A 22,192-nucleotide genomic window follows, 5' to 3' on the forward strand; every position below is an offset into this window, starting at 1 on the left:
TGGATTAAAAACACGTGACATGCACAAATGTGAACAAGTCGGTCGGACAGTGTTCACACCACCCACTGGCTGAAACACAAAAAGAAAATACAGAATGACTAATGTGCAAAAAATACCCTGCAGTAAAAAATATGAAAGTAATCAGCAAGTGCTGGTAAAAAGATGACAACAAATACAGGGTATTTAGTCGAGATGTAAGAAGTGAAGTATTTTTCATTGTACTATACCGCTATTTCTCTGCCTTATCAGAGGATCATGAATTGTGGCATGTGTTAAAGGAGCCCATTGACACTCTTTAGCCCTGGGCCCACGAAAATCTGGAGCCAGCCCTACCCCCCCACAACTTTAGCCAAATAACCCCCAGTTTTCAATGCCTAACTATTATTATAAAGTAAATTAAGGTTGACAAGCTTAAATACCGTATTTTTCCGACCATAAGACGCACTTTTTTCCCAAAAAATTTTGGGGGAAAGTGGGGGGTGCGTCTTATGGTCGCAATACATGGTCTAACCTGGTGGCTGGTGGCAGCGGGCGGGGCTCTGCGGTGCGGTGGTGGCAGCGGGCAGCGCTCTGCGGTGCGGTGGTGGCAGCGGGCTGTGCTCCGGTGCAGGGGCCGCGGCTCCGCCGGCATTTCTTCGCAGCCCGGAGGCCCCCGCAGTTCCCTTGCTGGCCGACACCATGTTGCGGTGGCCTCCGGGAGCATGGACGCCGGGAAGATGGCCGCCGGTCCGGGGACGGTGCATGCGCAGCTTCAGATCTCTTCCCGAGATCTCGGGGGACGAGATCTCGTTGCCGAGATTTGAATCTCGTCCCCCAAGATCTCGGGACGAGATCTGATCCCGCGCATGCGTCGTCCCCGGACCGGCGGCCATCTTTCCAGCGTCCATGCTCCTGGAGGCCACCGCAACATGGCGGCGGCCAGCAAAGGAACTGCGGGGGCCTCCGGGCTGCGAAGAAATGCCGGCGGAGCCGCGGCCCCTGCACCGGAGCACAGCCCGCTGCCACCACCGCACCGCAGAGCGCCGCCCGCTGCCACCACCGCAGAGCCCACCTGCCCCAGCCCCAGCATAGCTGCCCCAGCACAGATGCCACCACCGCAGAGCCCACCTGCCCCAGCACAGTTGCCCCTGCCCCAGCACTGCTGCCCCTGCCCCAGCACAGCTGCCCCTGCCCCAGCACTGCTACCCCTGCCCCAGCACAGCTGCCCTAGCACAGCTGCCCCTGCCCCAGCACAGCTGCCCCAGCACTGGTGCCCCAGCACAGCTGCCCCTGCCTCAGCACAGCTGCCCCAGCCCCAACACTGCTGCCCCTGCCTCAGCACTGCTGCCCCTGCCCAAGCACAGCTGCCCCTGCCCAAGCACAGCTGCCCAGCACATCTGCCCCTACCCCAGCACAGCTGCCCCAGCACAACCAACCTGCCCCAGCACAAAGCCGCCACCGCACGAGCCTGGACCACTGAATGACCCCTGTGACTACTTCTCCACCTGTGCCGGATCCCTTCCCAGGTAAGCTGAATTCGGACTGTAAGACGGACCCCCATTTGACACATTATTTTTTTTTCCCTATTTTCCTACTGAAAATTGGGGTGCGTCTTATGGTCCGGTGCGTCTTATAGTCCGAAAAATATGGTAATTAGAATTGATGTTTTTGGCATTAAAATGGGCACTGTAGGTGTGTTTCCTGTCCTCCACTCACTGCCGATTTTTCTTCCTCATTGACTTGCATTGGGTTTCGTGTTTCAGTCGGCCTTCGACTTTTCACGATAATCGGACGATTTCGTTCGACCCGACTTTTGAGAAAGTCGGGTTTCATGAAAGCCGACTCGACCCGAAAAAAGGCAAAGTCGCTCATCTCTAGTCATCAGGCATCCAAGAAGTTATATACAGTATATATAGTGAAGAAATATATATATTTATATATATATATATATATATTGTGGAAGGTGGGTCCACTTAGCGGCTCCTCGAGGTAGACACAGGCACATGTGTGGTTAAATTCTCTAGGTGGTTCATTGCATCATAAACCACAAATCCAAATAGGTAACAGAAAAACAGCCTGTCTGGCTCGAATCAAAACAAAAAGTTCATATACAGTCCTGCCCAGTACCTCTGGGACAACTCTTATGGCAGCTCTCACGGGAGCTTCAGTATGGGGGTTTCCTCTCCTCCAAACAACACAGACACAAATTAAAATCTTAGCTGGACATTTAACCTACCAGCCACACCCTTGAGGTGGAGATATGGTGAGTAGGTGTCCCACCAGTCTCTTACCTACTCACATGACAGTTTTCTCACGTACCGGAGACACTGACACACGTAGACACATTCTCAGAAATGTGTCTATGCAGATGTCAGCGTGTTTTCATGGACCTTGTGTCCGTGGGCAAAGCACGCTGACATGTCCGTTTTTGTGCAACAGCACGGATCACACGGACCCATACAAGTCAATGGGTCCGTGTAAACACGTACCGCACACGGATGCTGTCCGTGTGCGATCCGTGTGCATTTTTAAAAGTCAAAGGGTTAACATTAAAAATAATTTTTCAGAAACACGGACGCACGGACAGCATACGGACAGCACACGGATGGTACACACGGACATACGGATAGCACACGGATGTCACACGGATGACCTCCGTATGCACACGGACACACGGACACGGATAGCTCCGGTACCGGTTTTTCCGGTACCGGAATTATCTGGACGTGTGAAACTGCCCCTAGGAATTACTTACTTTCAGCTCCTATCATGCTGGAGGAAAACTCATGGCTTTCTCATCATGCAAGATAATAACCTTTGTGACACGTATCTCTCATCACATACAGCGCCAGTGACCCTGTCACAAATATGCATATAGCGGAAAAGTAGCAGTTGTCAGCTGTATATCATAGCTGACACCCTTCAGCAATCGTTTTTCGTCAATTGCGACTGCTGTATCCAGATGGGTAATAGAGGGTCAGGGCATTAACCCTATCACAATCATGGGTCTCAATAGTTGCCGTGTGTGGTAAAAAACACACACAAAAAAGGACATAAAAAATAGCGAAAAACTTTTGTCACTAAAAATGCAACTTTTGCGTAAATTAAAAAATAAATAAAAAATACATAACTGGTATCACCGAGTCTGGAATGCCCTGAACTATAAAATTTATAATATTTTTTCTCGTACAGTCAACACCGAAAAAAAAAGTAGAAACTCAAAAATGTGGCTTTTCCACCATAAAACATGGTAAAAAAACCCCAATATCACTAAAACAGTATCTTGTGCAACAAAAAAAGCTCATATATGACTCTATCATCAAAAAATAGTGTGCAGAAGTAGTAAAGAATGAATAAACCTGTATAAATCTGGAATCTATATAATCATATTGATCCAAAGAAGAACTCTGTATTGTCACTTTTATCACACTGAAGTGCAAAAAATAAATGAAAACTATTCCTAAATAACTGGGTTTTGTCCATTCAGCATTCAAAGAATATGAATAAAGAGCAATCAAAAATATTATGTACCCCAAGATGGTACGAATAAAAACTTCAACCAATCTTACAAAAAACAAGCCCCCCACAATTCTTTTATCAGAAAAACAAAAAAGATATAGCTCTCTGAATATTGGAACAAAAAACAGATGTTGTTAAAACTTTGTTTTTAGTGTGCAATAGTAACAAGACATAAAAAAATTATTAACCCCTTCACGACCTATGATGTATAGGTATGTAATAGGTGTTGTCCCTGCACTCCTTGTGGGCTCCGACGTTGAGCACACATGTTTCCCGGCACATATCAGCTGATTTCATGCCAAAAGCGCATCACAAACCCTGCCTATCATCGCCGTGTCACATGAGCGTGGGTTGCCGATGGATTGGCAGGAGAACCCGGGGTCTACAGGAGACCCTTGTGGTTGTCATTGCCGGACTGCTATGAGCACTGCGTTGTGGCCATATGGAAACGTATCAAAAATGAATGTAATCCGTACATGACTGTACCAATAAAGCTTTGTCATAGCTAAACATCAGGAAATATCAGAAACAAAGCAGTTTTATTTAAAATATGACATACCAAAAAGAGACACAAACAGCAGCGTAAAAAACTCACTCAAAAACATAATGAAAAAACCCACAAGTAACTTAATTTACTTAATAAATGCAAAAATGGTGAATAAAATCTGCAACATGAAACACTCACCAAACGTTAATCATGGGAACGTGGTTTCTAAGGGTCTCTGCAAATGGTAGCCATAGCCTATTCCAAGAAAATCTGTGCACCAAAAGTGAAATGGCATTTCATTCTTCTGAGTCCTGCTCAATAGATAGATGGTAGTTTCTGGCAACGTCTTCTGGCAACAACATCTTGATGATCTATCCTGGTCATTTACTACTTATGCGTCTTAGTATAGGGCTTCCTTGAGGAATCTAGGGACAGCCGACGTACGAGTGGGGGTGCTATCTCTCGTCAATCTAGGGTGCCAACCTCCGCAAGTAGAAAGGTGTGCAGCAGGCTCCAGCCCCAGGGACAGTGCCATTTTTCTTTACCCAATGAGTACCCCATCAATATCGCTGCAAAAATGCCTTGTCATAGTAGCAGACAAGTTTTTGAAGCTGCTGGTGCCTCCAACGTCCCCCAAACAACAAGATGCAGGGTCCTTCAGAGGTTTGCAGCTGTGCGTAAGCCATCCTGTCGACCACTTCTATCCACTGCACACAAGCAGAAACGGCTCCAGTGGGCCAAACGATACATGAAGACTGACTTCCAAACTGTTTTGTTCACCGATGAGTGCCGTGCAACGCTTGATGGTCCAGATGGATGGAGTGGAGGATGGCTGGATGATGGACACCCCATGAAAACACGGCTAAGGCGCCAAGAAGAAGGAGGTGGAGTAATGTTTTGGGCTGGAATCATGGGGGGAGAGATTGTTGGCTCCTTTAGGATCCCTGAAGGGGTAAAGATGAACTCCATACTCTATGTGGAGTTTCTAAAACAGCACTTCCTGCCATGGTTCAAGAGGAAGAACCGTGCTTGCCGCAGCAAGATCATTTTCATGCATGATAATGCACCTTCTCATGCTGCAAATAACACATCTGCATCTCTGGCTGCTATGGGCATAGATGAGGACAAACTTATGGTGTGGCCACCATCTTCCCCTGACCTCAACCCCATTGAGAACCTATGGAGCATCATCAAAAGGAGTGTCTATGATGGCGGGAGGCAGTTCACATCTAAGCAACAGCTCTGGGAGGGTATTCTGTCCACATGCAAAACAATTGAAGCACAAACCATCCAAAAACTGACAAATTCAATGGACGAGAGAGTTCAGAAGCTTCTTTCGAACAAGGGGTCCTATGTGCAAATGTAACATCTCCTAGAATAAAGTTTTGACTTGAAAAGTGTCTGATCTCATTTTGTAATAAGCTGATAATGCTTATAGTTTCACAACTGACCATTTTTTTGTTCAAAATAAAAATAAAAAGGTTGAAAACTCTGCTGTGCATAATAATTTGGAACATGCATTTTGAGTGTTTATTATTTTAAAAAATATACTGTTTTCATAGGCAGTTTGTTCAAAAACATTGCAATTATACTAGAATATTAGATGACTGGAAAACAACAATGACTGCAATTCATATAGGTAATTTAGAGAAAATATGAGGAAATATTTTTTGCATAATAATTTAGAACACAGTGTATGTCATAGACCAAACTCTTGTTTACTCGGATGAAAATGTGATCAATCTAATACAGTATGTTGGATTTATTAAAGTTATTGTTATTATGTAAAAAATTGCAATAAAAATGATATAGTAAAAAAATAAATAAGTTAAAAAAGTGCCATACTGTGATAGCATGCTGTGTATTAAAAATATACATCAATTGTGCACAAAAAGCACTTTTTACTGCATTTACCGACCGTAAAACAACAAGTACTGTTTTTTGCCTACAAAAAAACCCATGAATTCCAGATAGAAATGCAAGCCAATCAAATTTTAAGAAAAAAGCTATGTTCCAAGAGGAAGGTAATGTCCACATATTCAATATTTGGAGAGTATTTTACATCAGTTTGGGTGAAAAATACAGAAGCGGTGATGTGTTTCTATTATACTTTTCCTCTGATTGCTACTCTCCTGGTTCTGGTTTATAAATACTGATGTAGAATACTGACCAAATACTGAATGTGTGAATGTGGCCTAAAAGCCTTATATAGTTTTCTCTACCTTTTTGATTTGATTGTGCAAATGAACATTTTTAGTACAGGAACGAGCACGTAAGTGCTGCCACCTCTCTACTAGTAACAGGTTGTTTGTTTTTTTTAAATGACAGCATGCACTACTTTCAGCCGAGTCTCTGATTAGACTCACCAATTCAAGTGTATGTGTGTGATTTAAAAAAAAAAAACAGATTCCACACAGACAATCAAAGTGGCATCCGATTTTTACGGATACATTTCTGTTAAAAACCTAGGAAACTGTAAGTGATCATGTACATGTTTTAATGAAGCTGTATGAAAACGGATCATACACGGATAACACACAGATGTCATAGAGATGCAAAAATCAGATAGACGGATGGCACATGGATGAAAATCTGATGACAATTAGAAAGAAATTGTCCGAGTTTACTGGATGAAACTTGGAAGATTTTTGATACGCTCGTCTGCAGGTGCCCTAGATCGGATAGGAGGTTGACCATTGTTAGTTAATTGGCTGTTCAGATTACCCATTTTTCTCTCATAGCGAGTGTCCATAGCAGAATGTACTATTTGGGGCAGATTTATGGACAAGAATAGTGAATATAAATGGCTGGTGTCTCCTGCATTTGATATTCAGATGACCACACAAAGCTGCTCTCAGAGGGAGCCACGTCCACAATTTGGAGATGTGAGTTTTCTTACGGCCATCTCAACCCGGCTTTAAATGGAGGTTTGCTGTCCATTTGGAAGTGGTGATTGTTGTACCCCTGATTGGTGTCGTTGGTCAGCCCCCTATCAATCACATATTGATGACTTATGTAAAGGTAGGTCATCAGTGTGACATGCTTGGTTGATATCGCTTTTATCAGATGCCTTCATTTCCTGCATTGGTAATGTCTCCCTCAATTGTTTAAATCTCTAAATCCCTTTAATACCTTGTTGGGTAAGTGCCCGTAGTAATTGCATACTTTTGCACACTGATGTTGACGTAGTTCGCATTTATTCCATATCTTTTTCTCTATAGTACTTTTCCTAGAGCCTTAATAAGTATAATGTAGGTTAATTAATGTTGTTTTAATTATGTTAGTCTGATTTGCAAAAGTAAAAATACTATAATTTGCATTAATCACAGTAATAAAGAAAAACATTTGCTGTGCGGAAATTCAGCTGCTTATTCAGATGCGCCACTTGGAACATATTGCTCTGATCAACTAACAAGGTTTGCGGGAGCGGTTGCTTTTCTAGAAGTCTTTTAAAGGAATTAAAACTAATTTCAAGGCTGAGAGTTCAGTCAAGGACATAAGACATGAGTTTTCAACAATCTTCATGCAACTTCAGCTCAACATAGATTAGTTTAGTTTCATTATGGCTGGCAGAGAGTAAATCAAATGAAATGGGAATAAAATCGTCCAAAAATGACCATTCATTACAAGTAGTGAACAAAGAAGAGAATTATATAAGATGACTTCTATACATGTAATACTTGTTAGGGTTTGTATCAAATACAGATATTAAATAGTATATATTGTAAATATGACTCATATATTCAGTATCTACATCAACACTACAGAACAATTTAATACTGAATCCAAGAGGAAAACTTAAAGGGGTGTCCTATAAACAAGATCCTTAGGATAGATAATAAATAAATGATTCCTGATGGACAGATTGCTGGGAAGGCAAATGAGGTCATCAAGGTCTCTGTGTGGATGATCAAAATGATACCTGGGGTGAAGAAATCCATCTTGTAGTTCTTGTGTAATCAGTGTTAGAAGTTTTCAGTTAATGAGATTCTCATACTCCAGGGCGGGACTGTAGGCAGAGTCTTATCTTCCTGCTCTGGGCCAAAGAAACCAAAGAAAGACCTGCCCACAGGCACCCCCGAAGCACAAACAGTCTGTCTCTCTGTCTCTATGATGAGGAACATGTTTGTGCTTCAGGTGGCCTGTGGGCAGGTCTTTCCTAGGTTTCTCTGGCTTAGAGCAGGAAGATAAGACTCTGCCTACAGTCCCTACCTGGAGCACGGGCATCTCATTAACTGAAAACTTCTAACACCGATTACACAAGAACCACAAGACCAATTTTATCACCCCAGGCATCATTTTAATCATTCTAACAGTGGCAACATGACAATGTCTGTAATTTACTTTGCAAAATCCTGCTGACAGGTTTGCTTTAAATAGGTTTCATAACATAAAGAAGAACAAAAGGGATGGCACTCACCGTTCTGGAGTAGTGAATTTATTATAGGATAAAAAGCATAGGCTCGGGAGAGATGTCTGAACTGTGGACAATGGCCGTTTCACGCCAACTGCGCTTCAACAAGTCCTGGACCCGTTGAAGCGCAGTTGGCGTGAAACGGCCGTTGTGCACAGTTCAGACATCTCTCCCGAGCCTATGCTTTTTATCCTATAATAAATTCACTACTTCAGAATGGTGAGTGCCATCCCTTTTGTTCTTCTTTATATTACGTGGCTATGCATGTTTTACTTTGGATTGAGCACCCGTTCTATGGGTAGTTGGCGTGCAGCCCTGGTGTGTGTGTGAAATTGTACTGCACTATAGTACATATGAAGGTGGCAGCAGCAGTGCCGAATTGTTTTCTTGATTTTTGGACATTTAAATAGGTTTCATACAACATACGGAAGAGACTAGTGCATGCTGCAATTTTTTTCACTCAGATATTTGGTCCATGTAAAAAAACAGTCATCTGTACAGCCTTATTCAATAACATTGGTTCCAGTACTGTGAGATTTATTATGGACAGCACATGGACCAAAAATACGGGCATGTGGATGTGGCAGCAGTTTGAGGATTCTCTATAGCTGCCAAACTTTGAACTATGTAAGAATATTCAGCAAGTTCTTGAGGTATATTTGAATAGTCATTATAGGTGGCCAGTAATGATGAGCGAATGTGCTTGGATAAGGTGTTATCCGAGCATGCTCGGGTGTTTTCCGAGTATCTTGGGCGTGCTCAAATAATATATTCGAGTCCCCGTGGGTGCATGTTTCGCTGTTATTCAGCTTCAACACTTGCAGAATTTTCCTGTTTGTTAAGCAATCTCCTAATGTGTTGCAGCTGACTAACAGCCACGAAACATGAAGTTGCGGGGACTCGAACATATTATTCGAGCACTCTCAAGATACTCGGTAATCATTTTGCTTTAACAATGTTCAAGTTGATTTTGTTGTAATGGTGAACTGGATTTTAACTTCTATGGAAAGTAAAAGAAAGGACCCAAAACTATTGCCTAAGACTATTTTTTGGTCTGGCTCGCAATCCAATTATGGTAGTCTGAAACTAAGGATGCACATAATGAACAAAATTCAGCCATTATTTTGCAATAATTTCAATGTCTCATGCAGTGATGCTTTTATAATTAAGAGGATCACTGGCCAGAAGGTGAGTATGTAGCCTCTACTGGGGAATGTAGATGATTATTTCAAAATATGGATGGTTTTGGATTTAAAGAGTATAATGGATAGATCATATATTTGAACTGTGTAGCTGAAATGGACATTTATGCTTCTTTTTGACTATTAGCTTAAGGTTTCTGGCCAATTAATGTATAAACTCACTGGAGGTGATTGCACAGAGTCGTGCCTTATCAGCCCTAAAACATTTCCAACTATTGATGGAGACAGCTATCTAAAACTTAGGACAGCTGTATTTCATTTCAGCATGGATTTTTTGTCTCCATAGCTAACTGTACTTTCTGACTTTCTGCAGATGAAGTGTTGTCAGAGAACTTTTTGGATTATAAGAACCGTGGAGTGAATGGCTCTCACCGAGGACAAATCATCTGGAAGATTGATGCCAGCTCATACTTTGTGGAACGTAAGTAGACACTAATGTGTGTAGCACAGTCTGTGGTGGGTTTTACATTACATTATCTAAATTTGACTTCACAATTCAAATTAAAATGATCAAAAAAGTAGCAGTGTATGCATTTTTTTTACTTTTTTTTATGTAATTTGGAACCTAAAGATTTGTCAGATTTTATTACACATGGTAGTACAAGATGCGAGATAATGTATATAATGCATTCTTTATTCATTACTGCATTTGAGTAAACTGAATTTAAAGATTTTTAATTATCCAAAAATCTTTTGAATACCTAAAGAGTTTTTATAAGACTTCATTCAGACATCTATTTTTTTTTTTGCACAAGAAGTGCAAAACCATTTGTCATTAGAATGCTGAATCAGAGTTTTATGGATTTTTGCTCTGTGACTGTTTTTAGCATCATCGTGGCAGTTTCTCCTGTCGGATGATGGATGGCAACTCTGTGCTATCTGTTTTTCATGAACCCATTGAATTGAATGGGCGAGTTTGGTCTATCATTTAGATTAAAAACAGATAAAACATGAGCATGTGAACAGTCCCATAGACTTTATCTGTGAAACACATGGATTGAACACATACTGTATGTGAAATGTCTGAATGAGCCCAAACTTTCCAAGATTTTTATCAAATTGATTTGCTAATGAAAGATGTCAAAGTAGTGAAACGTCTTACTCCTGGAGGATCTCTCACGAAACAGTGTTTATGAGCATCATGGTGTTGCATCAGTTTTATGTATGTTATTATCTCCTCCGATGTTAGGGACGGCGGAACGCACTAATAAATAAATAATAATAAGTACGTTCGCCGCCCGGGGTCCACCGTGCAGTAGGTGTTACACCGCTGCTAGATAATGGCAGACGCACAATATGGCAGTATCTCGCACACGGGTTGAACGTCACCTGATGTGCATCGAGCATACTCTGTTATCACCACAGAGACGCTTAGAATTTAAATGTAAATGCTGAGCCTGTTGACCTCACAGGTCTCAGCGGTGTGCACACACGGTATACGGTCACAGGACTAGACCCAAGACTCAGGGTCAATGTCCATCTAGACCTAACGTGCGTGCGGCTTCGCTACCGCGGACGCCAACAGGTGCTGCTGACTGCAGCGCGGCGACCGACCCAGCCGCCACACGACAATGCCCAAGAGGAGGCGCACTGTTGGACGCTAGTGCTGTAATATGTGAACTGTGGCCTGTAGCGCGCCACTGACTGGTGCTGACTCTTTGACTAAGTCCCTATCCACACACATAATATCAGAGGGAGGGGATCTTAATGTGTCATTCGCAGGCACATGCATTCATCATCATTCACACAGATAGCAATAAGAGTCTATACTAGCGCATGGCCGAACGGTCATGCGCCCTTTTTATAGCCGGGACCTTCCGGAAGCTTCCAGATCTCCGAGATGGACCAATGAGATCTGGAGCAGGACCTGGGCACATGACTCCCGATCTCCAATGGGAGGTCATCTCGTGAGCATGCCCATTTAGGAGAACAGAGGGACCTAGTCTCTGGAGCGATCTGCTGCAAAGTAATCTCCTCTGCGGTAGATAGACAGCAGGAGACCGCAGAATGTGAGGCTCTGGATTCCTGCAGAGCAGATGCAGAAACCTGACACCTAACACTCCGATATCTGAGATCATATGGACATTCAGTATGTCATTAATTTCCACTTTTTTGCACATTAGTAGATTACGGGGTTTTTCAATTACAAAGCATGATGGAATATGTCTAGTATAAGTCATCACCTTCTGATCAATGCAAGTCTGACTACCAGGACCCCCACAAAGAGCTCTGATTTAGTTCTTTGACTTCCTCATTGTTTTCACTGCACAGTGGTGAACTGATCCCCAAGCTGTGCTGAAATCTTCACAGGATAGGTCATCACCAGCCTAGTAGTAGAAGAGCTATATAATTTAATCAGCTTTTTATTTGAGTAGCTAATAAATGTGTTAAGTAGTGTACCTCTACTTTTTGGGAAATATATTCATTTATAGCCTCCTTTGGTTATGGTTGGAAAATCCCTTTAACACCTGGGTGGGTTTATCAGTGACTGTTGCTTGGGTTTGTATGTGTGATAATTCCCTTTCCTTCTCCTACCTTGGTTTTCCCCAGTCCTTCACTCCCCAGTGCATTCCTGTGTTATATGTGAGTGAATATTGGTACAACTGGTATTTTCAGTTGCCCTTGTTCGTCTGGTTGGTGTACTGCGGTACAGTGTTAGGCTAGTTTCACACTTGCTTTTTTTTGCAGCGCGTTTTTCCCGCAAAAAAACGCATTGAAAAAACGCATACAAAAGCATACAACTGCTGCGTTTTTTTCAAGCATTTTTATGAGCATGCATGAAAAAAACGCAGCGTTTTTATGCGTTTGTATGCGTTTTTAGTGCGTTTTTACCGCGTTTGCGTTTTTTTCCAACATTAGGTGGCCCCTCACACTAACCCAAACCATGACTTTACTAACCCTAACCCTGACCCTAACCCTAACCCTAACCCTAACCCTGACCCTAACCCTAACCCTGACCCTAACCCTTAACCAAACCATACTTAACCCTAACCCAAACCCTAAACCCTAACTAACCCTAACCCTAACCCTAACCCTGACCCTAACCCTAACCCTAACCCTGACCCTAACCCTAACCCTGACCCTAACCCTTAACCAAACCATACTTAACCCTAACCCAAACCCTAAACCCTAACTAACCCTAACCCTGACCTTAACCCTGACCCTAACCCTAACCCTAACCCTAACCCTGACCCTAACCCTAACCCTGACCCTAACCCTAACCCTAACCCTGACCCTAACCCTTAACCAAACCATACTTAACCCTAACCCTGACCCTAACCCTTAACCAAACCATACTTAACCCTAACCCTGACCCTAACCCTTAACCAAACCATACTTAACCCTAACCCTGACCCTAACCCTAACCCTAACCCTGACCCTAACCCTTAACCAAACCATACTTAACCCTAACCCTGACCCTAACCCCAACCCTAACCCTGACCCTGACCCTAACCCTAACCCTAAACCCCCTTAACTTACCCTAACTCTAACCCAAACCCCTAAATTCCATGGTTAACAAAAAAAAACGCATGTGCAAAAAAACGCATACATGAGCATGCCAGTGCGCATGTATGTGCATCCATATTCTATAATGGCCATTTTTAGCGCAAAACGTGCGCATACGTGCGCATGCGCTTTTTTGCAGGGCCAAAAAATGCAACATGCTGCGTCTGTAAAATACAAACGCACACCCCAAAAAAACGCAGCGCACGAACATCGCATACGTGCGCTTACCAGCGCGCAGGTATGCGCACCCATGTTAAATATAGGGGAAAAAACGCATGCGCACGTATGCGTTTTTTTCCAGCGCAAAAAAACGCAAATGTGAAACCAGCCTTACTCCCCTCTTCCCTAGGTGGCTGAAGGGTACAGATGGAGGGCGGATACAGGAGGTAAGGCAAGGTATGTGGTCCCGGCATCGTCACCTTCAGAAGTAACCCAGGGAACAGGACAAGCTAGGTCACCCCTAGCATTAGGGACAGGGAAGGAGCCCCTGGTCCTGGGTCACCAGACAATCAAGTCATGACACATGAGATTTTGAAAAATTGATTTGTATTGCGCTGTAAATTGCTGTTATTTTTTGTTGCGGAAGTCGCACCGCAATTATGCAACATATCTGCAATGTGTAAGCTTGGCCTTAGTGGTGTAAAAGTGTAGCAGTCTCTTTCTTTCTTTCTTTGTGTTCTGTGGTTTAAAGTGGGTTTTGTTATGGCAGCATGTTACTAAATTACCCGAAACAGTTTAATTGAAGTCAGAAGAGCACCATGTGTTGCAAAAAAGCAGATCTCTGTCTCTAATGTTGTCTGTGCTTTTTATATCTGGCTAGTTTTTGCTTTGGCTTCCATTTTAAATCCAGCCAAACAGATTCTCATCCTCTTCTCTTAATACACACTGTCAGGATTCGCCAATCTGCAGTCATTCACAGTGACTACAGAAATATAGCTCAAGCTCGGAAAACCCATTAACCACTTCTGGACCATTCACTGTAAATATACAGTACATCCATAGTGAATTGCCAATATGTTTATTTAAAGTGAACCTGTCAGCAGGATTGTGCACACTAACCTACAGACAGTGTCAGGTCGGCACCGTTATACTGATTACAATGATACCTTGGTCGATGAAATCCGTCTTGTGGTATGTAATATTTATTTGCAGTTTTCAGTGAATGAAATTCTCATGCTTCGGGGCAGCCTGTGGGCGGAACTTTAATTGGTGCTCTGTTTATATTTTAATCTTTGTGGACTTAAATGATAGGTCACTGATCCTACAGTTACCTACCTTCTATTTTAAATACTGTGCAATAAACTCCAGCAAAATAATGCCGCAGACAGATTGAGAGCATCGCTTGATTATATACATATGCTAGTGCGCATGTGCCACTGACATTTTGCTGGAGGCAATTTTTTTATTTGCTACACCTAAATGGTGCCGGTGGCGCCTGCACAGTGGCATTTATCTACAAGCGATGCTCTTAATCTGCACAAGCCCCATCCACTGGTGGGCAGCACTTGCGCAGATTGAGAGCCTCGCTTGTAGATAGATGCTACTACACAGGCACTGTGCCATTTTGTTGGAACATAAGAAATTTGGCTCCAGCTAAATAGAAGCAGCACATGCGCAGTAGCATCTGTCTGCAAGCAATGTGCTCAATCTGCGCAGGTACTGCCCACTAGTGGATAGGGCTTGCACAGGTTAATAGCTTTGCTTGCAGATACTACTGTGCAGGCGCCGGTGCCATTTTGCTGGAGTTAATTAGTGACGACCTTATAAAAACGAAAAATGGCAGATTAGATTAGATTACATGTGAAAAATGAGAACTGTTTTAATACCTTATTTGTATTCTGAGATCCAGTAGCTTCGGGGCACAGACCCAAAGCCCAAGGCTGAAACACTGCGAGATTCTGCAGACATTTCTGATTGCATCACCAAAAACATCAATGTCTCTATCTTATCTTTTCTGAAATGAGGACTTGTCAGCTCCCCTGACATCTGTTCTAGTATTTCCCATAAACCTTTAGCACCGTTTTTTCTTAGAACTCTGCAACAAGTTATTCTTTTGTTTCTATTCTTAATATGTATTAATTCATTGATAACTGGATGTTTCCATTCGTCTGGACAAAGTGGTGTGTCCATACAGAGTCTGATACTGGCATCAACAAAAGGTCCACCAGCAACCAACTCTAGGGCCCCCCTTTTCGATTACATGTAAATGTGACATTATCCTCAATCACAAATGTGTATAACAATGAACTGGGTAGAATGTTAAATCAATAAGATGCTGCCTTTGTCTGTCCATGGTGATTCAAGTATATTTTGCTCATATAAGAAGAGGGTGGTTGCCCACTCCTGCACTGGGGCTCACCAGAGGATTCTCCAGTTCTCCCATGGGCCAGTCCAAGCTTGACTGGATCACCCCTTAGACTGTCACTGCTTAGGGTCACAGTCTGGTGGGAATAGTAATGCTCTGTTGTTAATTAACTCATACATTTCAAGACAGAGGATGGGTACAATGTAGAATAAAAAAAAAGATACTTGAGAATTAATTTTTATGGAGAGTGAAGACGTCTTCTTAAAGGGTGTCTGTCAGCAGAAAATAGCAGTTCAAACCAAGCCCAGCACTTTTAATCCACTATTTAGTGGACAAAGGATAAAGAAAAATCATACCTTTAGTATTCAAATTAATTGGATACTTGTTTTCCATCTATTTCTGCCTTCCTCTTCCTTGGTTGATCTGACACGACAGGAAGAAGAGTAGAACAGAGATTGATGGAAAATAGGTAGGTAGGAAAGTACACTAAACTGCTGGGACATGCCCTGGGTGCACCGACCACCTCATTAGCATATTTGACTAAAAATAAGTTCTGGCAAATTCAGTAACAGATTTGACCACTAAAGGTACAATTATTATTACAATTATAGGGGCGATTCATTAAGACTGGTGTAACACATACATGGATTTCTGGTGTAAACTCCTTAATGAATTGTTCCCTATGTCTCTTATAAAGTGCTGTGCTTGGTTTGAACAGTCATTTTCTGCTGCCAGACACTTTAAAGCTGTTATTGGTACTATATTGACACCAAATTCTGGCAAATTCAGCTATAGATTTGTACACGAAAGTCTGATTTTTTTTTTTAGGATTGTGTCTCCTATGTTTGTGGTTTGAACAGTTATTTTCTGCTGACAGACTCCCTTTAAAATAGATATTGGTGCCATACATGTTTTTCATAAAGCCTGGGTACAAAAAAATAATAATACCCCTATAGCTGCTAAACATCTGTTGTCACTTATTTATTCAGGGACTTGGGCACAAAAGGAAAAATAGGTAAGGAACAATTCTTCTGACACAGGAAAAAAAAGATCAGAGTGGTAGAAAAAGAGCAGTTAGCTCCGTTTTGAGCACAATTATGATAGAATTGTTGTGCCATTGTTCTCTCCATTCAATCGATTATAAGATTCCAGTGTTTTCGTTTTTTAACGACAATGAAACCAGAATACAAAAAAGCTAAAAGTATGGCCAGGAAATCAGCTTATCCCGTGGTCAGAGTTAAGCACAGCTATAGAGTTTATACTGTGGCTTCTCCAAGTCCTGCATTATGGAATTCCAATTAGATTATCACTGACCTAGATTTCCAATGGCTAATACCTTAAAGTTGAACATGTAAAATTAAGGGGTCTGACAGTTTTGTCGGACTTTTGATGAGAACCGTATTAAGGCGCTTTGTTGCCTTAGGACCCGGAGCAGACCTGTCTCATTTAATGTTCTCAAGGTCTTTAAGCAGTATCTGTTTAGGCGAATCGTGCCCCTTTCTGCATAGAGACCAAAGTCTCAGTTAATTATTATAATGTTGGATATCTTAAAGTGAATTTTTTCAGAAACTTTAGTTATTAAAATATGCAATTTAATGAAACTTATTTTGCTGATCTGTACAGCGAGATGGGTGGATCCAGGTCAGAAAACCGCTTATCTTGCCTTTCAATATTTCTTGTCAAATAGTTTCCATATATAGGTTGAAGAAAGACATAAGTCCATCAAGTTCAGCCTTTCTCCATCAGTTATACAGTCCCTATCGCTAGATTATTTATATCCTACAATGCCATTTGTTGTGTTAATATCATCTAGCTCTTATTTACATGCTGCCATTACTACCTCTTGTGGAAGGGTATTCCACAGTCTGACTGCTCTACCTGGAAAGAATAATTTCCTATTTAACGGTCGGAATCACATTTCCTCTATACATGATGCATGTCCCCTGGTCCTTTGTAAGGTCTTTGGAAGGAATAAGTCATGTGACAGTCCTTTGTATTGACCACGCATATATTTATACACATAAATGACATCTTCTCTGAGGCGTCTTTTTTCTAAACTAAACAAGGCCAACTTTTCAAAAATTGCCTCTTTTAAAATCAGGACTGTTGGCAATTATGTGATTGTCTAAAATGCTACTGATGACATGTGTCACAATTCTGTTGTCTGAAAACGCAAGACCAGGGGCTCCATCCCTGTCCCTAACACTAGAGGTGCCCTAGCTATCCCTGTTCCCCAGGTTACTTCTGATGATGAAGATGCTGGGCCCTTGTACCTTGCTGAGCTCCTGAATCAGCCCTTATCTGTCCCCTCCTCTTTCCAGGGAAGTGGGGAGGAAGAGTGTATGTATATATTGTACATAAATCAGACTAACAAGGGGGAACTTACAGGGATAAAGTAATATAGCAATCATACAAATATGCACTCACAGACAACAGAGGGAAACACCGGGTAGAGAAGGTAGGAAAAATAAATATAAGAGGATGGGGGACTTCACACAGCCGAAACACCTAGTAACAGTTACAGAACAACTCTCCAAAATGCCTCTGCCAAACACCGAATCCTCTACTCCTTCACCAGGCAGTACAAGACTAACAGAGAAGTTGAAAAGGAAGGCGTTCCAGCTCCTTAAAATAAAGTCTTTATTATTCCATTTTAAAATTTAATAAATGTCCATAAATATCCTTGTATTAAATGGAAGTGATTGTTTTCTCAGCTGAAATCGGACTGAGAAAAAAACTTGCATCATGCTGGCATGTTGTGTATTGCTTCGTATCTTGGACGACAATCGCCAATGCAAGTCAATGAGTGCTGTCCGATTTTTACGCACCGGTGTCCTTTGAAAAGCCGGCAATTCATATGCGGCTACTGTAAAATCACACTGACAGCTTACAATAGAAAAGATAGAATACATATATACTGTGAGAATCATGTGGGAATAGTGGATGAGGGCAGGTATATCTCGCCCAGATTCCTTTCCTATGTGGCCTAGTCTGGTCAGTATCGCACCTGCTTGCTAATGAATAACGGGAGGTGGATATAAAAGGATGCCAGGTGGTTGTGTGAGTGTCTCAGCCTGGGAACACAGAGAGCCTGTCTGTGTGAGAGACACACGTGAGTGAAAGCAGTGCCCACTGCAACTGTGGTTTGGCTGTACGGGAGAAGCCCGCCAGTTGGTAGTTAGGTTGTCCATTGTTTAGTTAGTGCCGGACAGGCAAGGATTTGTTTTATGTTTTATTTCCTTTTGCATTGCTTTCACCATTAATAAACCTGACCCAGGGTCAGTTACACCCGAATCCCAGCTCTGCGCCTGAGTTTCATGCTGAACGCACGTGACCTTTGACCCCAGCAAAGGCGATCCCGGAGTGTTTTATCACATTGTGGTGGAGAATGCGGGCATCACGTTGCAAGCATGAGCATGGAGGACGTGGTGAAAGCGCTGGTACAGTCCACCGCCGTCCAGCAAGAAGCTAATCGGGTGATGATGGCCCAGCTGAAGGAGTTGGTGGACATGACAGTTACCGATCGTTCGCTTCTCCAGCAGGTGGCGCAGTGCTTGGCAAGCTTACCTGAGCTTAACCTGGAAGCCGAGTCGAGAGTGATTCACGTGAGTCGGTACTGGCAGAAAATGACGACCGAAGATGACGTCGAGGCATACCTGACCACGTTTGAACGGACGGCGGTGCGAGAAAAATGGCCGAAGGCATGATGGGCCGGCCTGATTGCCCCGTTTCTTTCCAGTGAGGCCCAAAAGGCTTATTATGACTTAGAGCCTGAAGCCGCGCAGGACTTTGACAAATTGAAAGCCGAGATTTTGGCCCGGCTGGGAGTGACGACCGCTGTCCGTGCACAGAGAGTGCATCAATGGACTTATCAGCCGGATAAACCACCGCGGTCACAGATGTTCGACCTGATCCACGTGATGAAGAAGTGGCTACAACCCGAGGTGCTGACAGCGCCAGAGATAATCCAGAGAGTCGTCATGGACAAGTACCTGAGAGCTCTGCCGCCAGCCCTGAGGAAGTGGGTAAGCCATGGAAATCCTACGACGGCAGATCAACTGGTGGATCTGGTTGAACGTTACTCCGTGGCGGAAGGACTCCGAGACGACGCTACCCCACCTCGTTCTTCATCATCTCCACGTGGAACCGGTAAGACTGTTCCAGGGAGTAGGGGAGAAGGAAAAATCCCTAAGACAGTGGGGGAGGAAAACGGGACTGCCCGCACTGTGAGGCCGAGAGTAACGAACTATGGTCTAAGCAAGGGGCCCGTTAGGTGTTTCCGCTGCCAAGAGATGGGACATATTGCTGCGAACTGTCCGGTCACTACTGAACCCATGCAGTGCGACCTCACAGACTCTAAAAACCGCATGTCTATGGTTGCACGGGTAGTGAGTGTGAATGCCGGTCAAAAGGATGTGGAAAAACACTTGTGTGATTTAACTGTTGATGGCAAAAAGGTGGTGGCATTGTTAGACTCGGGAAGTGTGGTGACTCTGGTGAAGGCCAGTCTGGTGTCAGCCCCGACTGGACCATCAGACAAATTTTCTGTAACGTGTGTGCATGGAGACACCTGTTCGTACCTCACCACGGTCATATGCATTACTACTTCCTATGGGTCTGTGCAACATAAAGTGGGACTCGTCCCGGCGTTATTGCATGATGTTATCCTGGGCCGGGATTTTCCCCACTTCTGGCAATTGTGGGAGAATCAGTTGATACCCCAGGGTAATAGTGTACATGATTCTTCTCCCAGGGCGCATGTGGGTCCCGAACCCCTGGAAGAGGTCTCCCAGGAAGACTCTGGGGAAGAGTCTGCGGGAAATGACCTGCAGTTCCCGTTTTCAGTTATGGCGGGTGATACGGAGGAGACCGGGGAAGAGGAGGAGGCCGACAGCCGTCCACCTCCCCGTTTGCCGGATTTAGAAGTTCAGAAAGATGACTTCCAAAGCGAGCAAATAAAGGATCCTACCCTTTCTCAGGCCAGGACAAATGTAAAAGTGATAAATGGGGTACCCGTAGAACCTGGCTCTAGGCTGGCATATCCTTACATGGTTCTGGAGAATGATTTACTCTATCAGATAGAGAAAAAGGGGGAAGATACGGTGCAACTATTAGTCGTGCCAAAACCCTACCGGCGGCAGGTGCTGGACCTGGCCCACGGACATGTGATGGGAGGTCACCTGGGAGTCCAGAAAACCACCGAAAGGATATGTTTTGTTTGGCCAGGCATGCATCACGATATTCGAGTATATTGTGAGTCTTGTCCTGACTGCCAAGCCTCTGCACCTAAGCCCCGGTTCTGTAGCCCTTTGGTACCCCTACCTATTATTGAAGTCCCGTTTGAGAGGATTGGGATGGATTTAGTTGGGCCCCTTCCACGGTCTGCACATGGACACCAACATATCCTGGTCATCTTGGATTATGCCACTCGTTACCCAGAGGCCATCCCTTTGCGTAACACGGCCACCAAGACGATTGCCAAGGAACTGGTGCATGTGTTTAGTCGGGTCGGTATACCAAAACAGATACTCACCGACCAGGGGACCCCCTTTATGTCCAGGGTAATGAAGGAGCTCTGCCGATTGTTACAAATCGAACCGTTACGCACATCCGTGTATCACCCTCAAACAGACGGGTTGGTCGAACGGTTCAATAAAACTCTGAAGCAGATGCTGAGAAAGGTGATAGACAAGGATGGGAAGAACTGGGACTATTTACTTCCGTATTTGCTTTTTGCCATCAGGGAAGTACCCCAGTCTTCCACGGGATTCTCGCCTTTCGAGTTATTGTACGCCCGACGTCCTCGCGGACTGTTAGACGTTGCAAAAGAAACCTGGGAGGGTCAGGTCACTCCGTTTAAAACAGTGATAGATCACGTCACACAAATGCAGGACCGTATTGCGGCTGTTATGCCTATCGTCAAAGAACACATGATACAGGCTCAAGGAGCCCAAAAAAGAATCTATGATAGGGGCGCCAAGATCCGTACGTTTGCACCCGGAGATAGGGTGTTGATCCTGGTCCCCACGGTGGGCAGTAAGTTCCTGGCAAAGTGGCAGGGCCCCTTTGAGATCAAGGAAAGAGTTGGTGAAGTAAACTACAAAGTATACCAGGCAGGTAAACGGAAACCTGAACAGATTTATCATGTAAATCTGATAAAGCCCTGGAAGGATCGGTCTGCCTTGTCAGCGGAGCTGGCCCGTCCTGTCTGCTCGCATACCGTACCGGAGGTACGGGTTGCAGAGACTCTCTCGGAGCGGCAAAAGACTGAGGTCAGGCAGTTTCTACTTCACAACCAAAAGTTTTTCTCAGAAAAACCCGGGCAGACTATGCTAATGAAATATGACATCGTAACGGAACCTGGTGTCACAGTTCACGTAAAGCCCTACCGAATCCCGGAAGCGCGCCGTGAAGCCGTTTCCCGAGAAGTGAAGGCAATGTTAGAGTTAGGAGTCATTGAGGAATCGCACAGTGCGTGGTCCAGCCCGATTGTGCTAATTCCTAAACCGGACGGCACCATCCGGTTCTGCAATGACTTCAGGAAACTGAATGCGGTCTCAAAATTTGATGCCTATCCTATGCCCCGGGTCGACGACTTAATAGATCGGTTAGGAAAAGCCCGGTATATTACGACCCTAGATCTAACAAAGGGGTATTGGCAGATCCCTCTGGCTGAGGCTGCCAGAGAAAAGACGGCATTTGCTACGCCGAAAGGTTTATTTCAGTATGTGTATATGCCGTTTGGACTGCACGGGGCACCGGCGACCTTCCAGAGACTG

The 22,192-nt window shown here is 43.8% G+C and overlaps 1 protein-coding gene across 4 annotated transcripts in view; it reads left to right on the forward strand.

The window, feature by feature from the left end:
- HECW1 (HECT, C2 and WW domain containing E3 ubiquitin protein ligase 1) overlaps positions 1–22,192 on the forward strand; it is a 564,607-nt gene that overhangs the window by 261,634 nt on the left and 280,781 nt on the right. For all 4 annotated transcript variants that reach the window (XM_073550028.1, XM_073550027.1, XM_073550030.1 and 1 more), the window contains one exon: positions 9,915–10,022. In XM_073550028.1, the coding sequence (XP_073406129.1) occupies positions 9,915–10,022 (108 nt within the window). The remainder of the gene's footprint in view (positions 1–9,914; positions 10,023–22,192) is intronic.

The sequence above is a fragment of the Dendrobates tinctorius genome, unplaced genomic scaffold, assembly GCF_039654945.1.
Source record: "Dendrobates tinctorius isolate UK_male_01 unplaced genomic scaffold, ASM3965494v1 ptg000162l, whole genome shotgun sequence".
In the NCBI taxonomy this organism is placed as follows: domain Eukaryota; kingdom Metazoa; phylum Chordata; class Amphibia; order Anura; family Dendrobatidae; genus Dendrobates; species Dendrobates tinctorius.